Genomic DNA, 8,029 nt, shown 5'->3' with positions numbered 1-8,029 from the left:
GAGGAGGAGGGGAAGGGGGGATGTCAGCCGACGCGGAAGCAGAACGGCGGAGGAGGGAAAACCAGGTGAACAGGCTGCTGAAAGTCGGACTAGCCTCCGTCGCCGGCGCAGCGTTGATCGGGGTGACGGGGGGACTGGCGGCTCCCGTGGTGGCGGGGGCGATTGGCGGGCTGATGGGGAGTGTTGGGCTGGGAGGGGTGGCGAGTTTTCTGGGGGTGTTTTGGATGAATGGGGCGTTGGTTGGGACTCTTTTTGGGGCCTGGGGGGGAAAGATGACGGTGAGTTCCTCCCTTATACTGAGGAAGAAGGCGTTGCGTCTGTCTGTCTGTTTACCCTTAGGGGGAGGTGTGCTGACGGTGAATACGCAATAGGGCGAAATGGTAGACCGGTATGCGAGGGAGGTAGAGGACTTCAAGTTCCTCCCCCTAAGGCAAGATCAAAATGAGAGGAGACTCAGAGTAACGATCTGCATAAACGGCTGGCTCGACGCCCCCGCAGACGTCTCCAAACCCTGGAGAATCCTCTCCCCGACCACCGAAGCCTTCGCCCTACAGTACGACCTTTCAGCCCTGCTCGGCCTTGGCACCTCCATCCGGCAACTCGTCACCTCTGCCGCTTTCAGGACCGTAGGAGCAGAGATCCTCAAACACACCGTCCTCTCAACCCTCTCGTCCGCTCTCTGGCCCGCCTATTTACTCTCTGCCGGCGCCACCCTCGTAGACAATCCCTTCTCCATTGCCAAAGCGCGCTCCGAAAAAGCTGGTCGGGTGTTAGCGGATGCACTGATTAATCGTGTGCAGGGCGAACGCCCCGTGACGCTGATAGGGTATTCCCTCGGCGCAAGGGTGATCTACACCTGCTTGCAAGAGCTCGCTGCCCGTGGAGCGTTCGGGCTGGTAGAAGATGTGGTCATGATTGGCGCAGCGGTGCCGAGTGATAAGAACGAATGGGAGACCATGCGGAGTGTTGTCTCCGGAAAGATGTACAATGCGTATTCCGAAAACGACTTTCTGCTGGCGTTTTTGTATCGCGCGACGGCGATCCAACTTGGCGTCGCCGGGCTGCAGGCCATCGAAGGGGTTGAAGGGGTCGAGAACGTGAATGTGGGTAGTGAGGTTGAGGGGCATGTGGGGTATAGGAAGGTGATGGGGAGGATATTAAGGAGGTGTGGGATTGCGGTTGTCGAGAAGGAAGTTGAAGGCAAGGAGGAGGAAGAGGAGGGTGAGATTAGGTTGATAGATGGGGACCCGGATTTGATCGATTTTGAGGTGTTGCGGGTTGAGGATGCTCAGGAGGGCGGGAGAAAGACTGCAGGACAGGAGAAGAGTTCGGCGAGTGAGGACTTGTTGGGGTTGGACTTGGGGGAGACGAAGGGGCTGGAAATGATACCGAGCATGACGCCGGGGGATGAGGCGGGGAAGAAGATGGCGCCTTTGATCCCTATGAGCCAACAATGGACCCCATCGTCTGGCGTATCTCATATCAAAGAATCAACCCCAGCTATCACAGGGGCTAAGGACTCCAATCCAAAGATTGGCATCCTGGAGAAGCTGGCAAACGACCGCAAGCCCTCAACCTCAGCTCTCTCTCAGGAGAGGTCAACCACGACATCAAGCTCTATTCCAATTAAGCCGCGACCTGCTGTCAACGAACGGGCATCCCTCTATATGGGTGTCCAGCCGGGCGACTTTGCAGAGGACGAGGAAGATGAGTGGGAAATCAAGCTGATCGACAACGAGGAGCTGGAGTATGTTGAGCCAAGGCCGATCGAGGATTGAGGGACAACTTGAGTCAGGGGGGTTGCAGGCTGTATAAAGAGGGAGCAACAAATAGTCAGGAAAGGCGAAGAAGAGAGAAGTGATACCCGAACCACAAAGTACTTAATTATTGGCATGACAAGATCTGAACAAAGTCTATCCGTACGCCCAACCTCCATTACCCATACCCTGGGGGATGGGGGGGAAACCAAAAAAAAAAAACCAATTAATCACTCTCTTCCTCTCCCTCTTCCTCCTCCTCCTCCTCCTCCTCCTCCTCCTCCTCCTCTTCACTCTCCTCCTCCTTTTTCATCCTCATCCTCATCCGACCCTTCTCCCCCCTCTGCGTCCTCCATCTCCTCATCTTCTTCCTCCTCCTCACTCCCTTCTTCCCTCTCAGCCGCCTTCTCTTCCCTCCGTTTCCTCTCCTCCTCCCTCCTCGCCTCCTCCATCAACCTCTTCCTCTCCTCCCTCAACTTCCTTTGCGCCACCACGTACGCCCCCAACGGCGTCTTCTCCCACTCCAAATCCTTCAAAAACGCATCCACCTGCGCCCGATCCTTCGGCGCAAAGTCGACCTTGGCCCTGCGCTCCTCAATAAACTTGGCGTTCATCTCCAGTTTCTGCACGAGTACCACCAGACTGGACCCCAGCTTCGCGTTCTTGTTGCCCTTCCCCGGCTTCCGCATCTCCTTCATCCAGCGTTTGAGCGCGACGATGGTAGGGAGGGCAAACTCGGGGAAGGCGATGTTGCGCGACCAGAGGACGAAGAATTCCGAGAGGAGCTCGACGACTTGCTCGCCGACGCCGTCTTGGTAGACGCGCGTGCGCAGGTAGGACTTGGGCGTCTTGTAGGCGGTCGCGAAGTCGAGAGGCTTCAGGGTGGATGATTTTGGCGGTTTCTTCATCTCGGCCGACTGCAGGACCTCGAGGAGAGCCGAGGCGAGGGGGATGTAGGTGTCCGTTGCGCGGGACAGGCGCAGGAGAGAGCGGATGAGATGGAAGCGCAGGGGGAAGTAGATCGCGGTCGGGATGAGGCGCATCGCGCCGAGAGTGACTTGCACGAGGGGATAGATGAGCGGGCGGAGGGGGGATTCTTTGCCGGCTTCGGCTTCTTTCAGGGGGCTGCAGTGCTCAGAGAGGACGCATGACCAGAAGTCGAGAGAGTGCACATATTGCCAGTTGTAGACATTGCGGTAGGCTTGGTTCTTGTTATTGATGATGCTGTTGCGCAGGTGGATGGCGAGCTGGCGGATGGAGGTGAAGGCGGTGGTGTAGCCGAGGTTTTGGTCAAGGCCCCAGAGCTCGGCGGCCGAGTTCTTCATCAGGTTGATGCCGCTGAGCGTGTTGGCGTTGGTGACGCGGCAGCCTTGGACGAGGCCTTGGTAGGAGGCCTTGAGCACTGTCTCGCGGACAGCCTTGTCGCCGATGACGACGAGACGCCGGATGACCAGGAAGGCTGTTATCCTGGTCGAGTCGGTGCTGGCTGATTGCGACCAGAAGGCGACGACAGTCTTGATGAGCATCTTGAGGAGCTTGCGGAAGGAAAGGAGGTAAGGGAGGAGAGGATGGAGGGCTGAGAGAGTAAGTTTGAGGGTGCCGTCGTCCGAGAGCGTGCTCAGCAGACGGATGATGGCCGCCGTAAAGTTCTTGATGAGCATCGACAGCGTCTTGAACTTCTTGCCCTCGGTCTGCACATACGTCTTACCAGACGAAGATTCCTTGACCGGCACGTGGTGTTGCAGCACCTCGGGGATGTGCTTGAGCGCGGTGACGACAATGTCGTGGAAGACCTCGGGACTAGTAATGCTGTACCGCGGCGGGTTATCCTCATCAATCTCGTGCAGGGTGGCCGCGCAGCGGAAGGCAATAACAACCTGGCGGGCCGCCCTGAGCGAGTGTGTCTCCTCCATCGATTTCTTCCACTTGGCGACCATCTCCCGGGTCAACTCCCGATCATCCTTGCCTTCCTTGCCCTTCTTCTTCTTCTTCTTCTTCTTCTCCTCCCCCTCCCCCCCCTCCTCCGTCTTCTGCTTTTTCTTGGGCTGTTCCTCGTCCTCGCTGCCACTGAGCTCGTCGATCTCGGCCAGATCGGCATTCTCGTCAAAGTCGAGCGCTTCGGGGTCGTGCTCCTTCAGGAACTTGTAGAAGTCAGGATCCTTCTCGGCGAGCGCATCCATGGCGCTCTTCGACATGCCCAAATCCTCGTCCTCGCTCTCCTCCCCTTCACTTTCGCTCTCGCTCTCGCTGATGGGGTCATTGTCGGTGATGTCCGACTCAGAAACATCCGACTCGTTTTCGCTAAACTCCGACTTCTCCTCCTGCTCCTCAGCCTCAGCTTCGGGGTCACGTTTCCTCTTGCCCAGCTTAGCCGGCTTTTCTTTTTTCTTAGACTCTGACAAAATCTCAAAACCGCCTTTGAAGAAGTCATCGACGCTCATCTCGGCGGCCTTGTTGGGGCCGGGCTTCTTTTTGTCGGCGTCGCCATTGGGGCCCTTGTAGAACTCATCGTCGAGGGCGCGCTTGGCCTTCTCTTTTTCCTTAAGCTGCTGCCGCTGCTTGATCTTCTTTACCTTATTTCGCCGCTCTAACACACCCTTGAGGTGCTTCTTCTCGAACTTTTTTGTCGCTTTGAGGTTCTTTTTTGCTGTGCCCATGGTTGCGGTGCTGGCAATTACAATTGGTGATGATGGTATTCCAGCGGGCAGGTTGCTGCTGCGATTGATGTTCCGAACTTTTTTTTTTCCCCTACTGCGCGCCGGGCGGGTCTTATCGAGCGCTTATCGATAACATGCTAAGCCGATATTTGTCTTAGCTCAGCGCCAAGAGACCCCACTCCTTATCGTGCCCCTCCTCTTCTGTCGCTTATCGCGATAAGCTCTCGACCATCGTCATCTCGACGGCAACGGCAACGACGACAACCCATGGCCATGCGCCGTCGCCCGTCCGTCCCAAGATGATATCACGGCAGCCCTACGCGCCGACGCCGCACAGCTATGTCCCGAACACGACGCTGTCGGCGACCATCAACCTCGACGAGGTGTGTCATATATCCCCTTCCTTCAACCCCCTTCCAACACCGACTGGTCATCAGCTGAGTCCTGACTCCTCATGCGACAAACAGGAGGTAAAGCTCGCCGAGACGCGCGCCGAGCGCGACCTGCAAGAGTCGCTGGCCGAGCTCTTCAGCATAATTGTGACGATTGATGAGCTGGAGAAGGCCTTTTTGAAGGATGCCATCCCCGAGGCTGAGTATACTGAGATATGTGAGCGCTCGCTCAAGCAGTACAAGTCGCTGTTGGCAGATGAGACGGTTGCCAGGGCCTTTGGCGGGTTGGAGGAGTTTAAGGCGCAGTGGGACGTGCGTATCCCTTGGATATGGTGATTGCACAGTACTGACTGTAGTCCAACAGCTCGAAGTCCCCCGTGCGACGGAGCGCATCCGCGTCGGGATGCCCGCGACCGCCGTGACGGCCAGCTCCGGGCCTGCCACAGCCTCTACCGCGGCGGCGGCAAACACCAACGGCGCTCTGATCGTGGAAGCGACGCAAGATTTCATCACGTTCCTGGACGCGCTGAAGCTCGGCCTGCTGTCAAAGGACCAGCTCCACCCGCTGCTGACATACGTGATCCAGTCGGTCAACAAGGTGACGGACCGGGACTTTGAAAACCGGGGCAAGATCGTGCAGTGGCTGATCACGTTGAACCAGATGAAGGCGACGGAGGAGCTGAGCGAGGAGCAGGCGAGAGAGCTCGAGATGGACATCAATGCTGCATATCAGGGTTTCAAGAATTTACTCTCATGACTGGACGGTATTCCCTGTGCATTGTGACTTTTGTGTTTTTTTTTTGTTTGTTTGCTTGTTTGTTTGCGTTTTGTGCCTCCGTATGTGACGGTCTACACCAAAAATGTCCAAAAACTAGGGTATACCAACTCTTCCTCGAATATCCTCCTTACCTGCTCCAGCACAAACCTTTCCACTTTCCCGACATTCCTCAAGCTCTGCTTCCCGCTCACCCTCTCCCCAATCTCGCTCTCGACCCTTATCTCCTGCAACAGACCCCCTAACTTCGTGCCCCCAGTCCCCATGGGTGGAGGCGAGTTCGGCACCGACCTTCTTCTAACCTGCGGCCCTCCGCTCACCTCCTCCTCACTCCCACTTGATGAGTTCCCTCCTCCCCCGTTGGCACCGACAGCAATGACCGCATCCTCGGGACTTAGAAAACAGAAATGAACTCGCCTTCTGATCTTGGCTAACACACCCACGCCGTCGAAGGTTAGACCTGTGATGCTTAGTCGGACTGGGATGCCGACAAAGCTGGGCATGGGGTAGTCGAGCAGGATGTCGGCTGTGAGAAGGAGCTTCACATCCCCCGCGTAGCGTATGCGGAAGACAGCTTGGAGGTCGTCGACGCGGCGCTCGCGGAAGCGGGGTTGGGATCGGGGTTTGGGAGGGGGGGTTTGGGGTTGGGGTTGGGGTTGCTGCTGTTGTTTCGCTTGTTGTGGCGATGTTTGTGGTTGGGGTTGAGAAGAGGGTTTGGCGGTAGTAGGCTGGGAAGAGTAATTAGGGGGTTCCTCCTCATCGGAAATAGCAGACCCCATCAGCGCCGTCGCCGCATCCCTCGTCGGCGGGCCTGTATTCCCCGTTGCTGAGGCACCAACCGATGTAGGCGCCAGTGTTGAGACGCTGTGCTTTTCTTTTAGGGAATGTCCTGCCGACGGAGGAGGGCTGGTGCCGGACCTGCCTGCGGGCGATGGCGATGGGGGGCGAACTGCCACAGCGGGACTGATATCTCCTCCTACGGAGATCGAGCTCTGTGAATGGTTCCTATAGTGCACCGGCTCTTGAGGAGACTGGATAAAATGTGATCCGTAATGCTGGTGGATATTTGGCGATGAGGCGCTATGCCCGTGTCCCTCGAGCCAGGTGCCTAGGTGATGTGCGCCTGCTACCGCGGCCAGAGGTGTCTGCGTCCCTGATAGGCCGGTAAACTGCGGATGAAAGTAATGCAGGTTTGACGTCCCTCCCGGAATACCGGGGGTCGAGACTCGTAAAAACGGACTGCCCAGCTCCCCGTTCCTTGACCCCGGCAACCCGCCGTGTAACCCATAACTATACGGCGGCGGGTTTCCTGCTCTATTCAGAATTCCCGCTTCCCCAACCCTCCGTCGGCGTTCATCAGCGAAATGATTGGTATGCGCAGACGGAGGGCCAACATCTTCTTCGGGCTCTGAGTCTTCTGATGCTAGGTCTGAGTCGACATTGTCTTCGTAGAAGTCTGGCAACGGGTCGGTGATGTCTTTGAGCTCGATTTCGGGCGGTATAGTGCCGAACTGGAAGTCGTGGACTGTGACGGACTTGATGAAGCGTGGCAGGGGGATGGCTTGGAACTTGGTGTGGATGAAGTCGCGGATTTTGTTGGCGAGTTCCTGGCCGTCGGGACCGCCAGTGACGGTTTCCCAGTTTAGGTCGATGGACATTGATATGTGAGCCCAATCGGTGAGATAAAAGTTGTTGGACCCCGAGGTTAGGAGATTTTGGTTGAGCTGAGACTGAGTGTTGAGTGAGATGCGGTGGTGAAGTTACAAGCAATTGTGGGGCACCTTAAAGCTCATGAGTGGCGTAAAAACTTAAGAAGTCCTAGAAAGCTTTGATTCATCCTAGCATCACCGTAGGCAAGTAATTTAATTTGTATTTTTTTTTAGATTTATTCTCCAGAGTCAGCAGCCTTTTTTTTTTTGGCTAGAAAGCCTCTATGATCCTCTTAGCCAAACCAATTTACTCTTTCTCCAGATTGATCACCACATTCACCATATTCCTCTGGAGTAATCTCAGGTCAACTTTCCTAGGAAGTACACCACAGCTATATGATAACAATATATAGAAGAAGCCATTCTTGACGCATAGCATGCATATTATTCCCAAGGAAATAATATCCTATCTTTCATGCTCCCAATCATCAAGAAGAAGGACGAGCTCAAGGTAGTAATGCTGTAACCCTAACCCGCAAGATTGGCTGACGCATGAGCGGTGAGTCCGAGCTCCCGGCTCCAGCGTCGCTTGCCAAGACTCTCGATGCTCCATCGGTCTCCCAGGCAACGACACGTCAAGGCCAGCGATCAACAAGCCGGCTTTGACCTCTCCCCACTGCCTAATTCTTTTGCCCACCACCCGCCCAAACAAGCCGCTCCTGACGGGAAAACGCGCAGACCGGCTTGCCGAATCGGTCCGCATCTCAGGTTGCGATTGCAATTCCCCGCAGGTTCAGGC

At 56.1% G+C, this 8,029-nt stretch overlaps 4 protein-coding genes across 4 annotated transcripts in view; 2 read left to right on the top strand and 2 right to left on the bottom strand.

Moving 5' to 3' along the window:
* CTHT_0059030 (uncharacterized protein) overlaps positions 1-1,778 on the top strand; it is a gene marked incomplete at both ends in the record, with an annotated part of 2,572 nt that extends 794 nt beyond the window's left edge. The window contains 2 exons of the mRNA XM_006696159.1: positions 1-278; positions 372-1,778. The exon at positions 1-278 is cut by the window's left edge and continues 136 nt beyond it. Coding sequence (XP_006696222.1) covers positions 1-278; positions 372-1,778 — 1,685 coding nt within the window. The remainder of the gene's footprint in view (positions 279-371) is intronic.
* A 269-nt stretch (positions 1,779-2,047) lies between these two features.
* CTHT_0059020 (putative NOC2 family protein) lies at positions 2,048-4,414 on the bottom strand (the record flags this gene model as incomplete). The annotated part of the gene is made up of 1 exon (XM_006696158.1): positions 2,048-4,414. One exon carries the CDS (start codon positions 4,412-4,414, stop codon positions 2,048-2,050), a length of 2,367 nt encoding a protein of 788 aa, XP_006696221.1.
* A 299-nt stretch (positions 4,415-4,713) lies between these two features.
* Positions 4,714-5,563, top strand: CTHT_0059010 (uncharacterized protein; the record flags this gene model as incomplete). The annotated part of the gene is made up of 3 exons (XM_006696157.1): positions 4,714-4,797; positions 4,882-5,118; positions 5,171-5,563. The coding sequence occupies 3 exons, from the start codon at positions 4,714-4,716 to the stop codon at positions 5,561-5,563; spliced, it is 714 nt and encodes a 237-aa protein (XP_006696220.1).
* Positions 5,564-5,655: 92 nt separating this feature from the next.
* CTHT_0059000 (uncharacterized protein) lies at positions 5,656-7,239 on the bottom strand (the record flags this gene model as incomplete). Its single annotated transcript, XM_006696156.1, has 1 exon — positions 5,656-7,239. The coding sequence occupies one exon, from the start codon at positions 7,237-7,239 to the stop codon at positions 5,656-5,658; it is 1,584 nt and encodes a 527-aa protein (XP_006696219.1).
* Between the last annotated feature and the right edge of the window lie 790 nt (positions 7,240-8,029).

This window comes from Thermochaetoides thermophila (genome assembly GCF_000221225.1).
Source record: "Thermochaetoides thermophila DSM 1495 unplaced genomic scaffold scf7180000011820, whole genome shotgun sequence".
In the NCBI taxonomy this organism is placed as follows: Eukaryota; Fungi; Ascomycota; class Sordariomycetes; order Sordariales; family Chaetomiaceae; genus Thermochaetoides; species Thermochaetoides thermophila.
The sequence above is the reverse complement of the archived record's forward strand: the minus strand, read 5'-3'. Positions and strand labels throughout refer to the sequence as shown.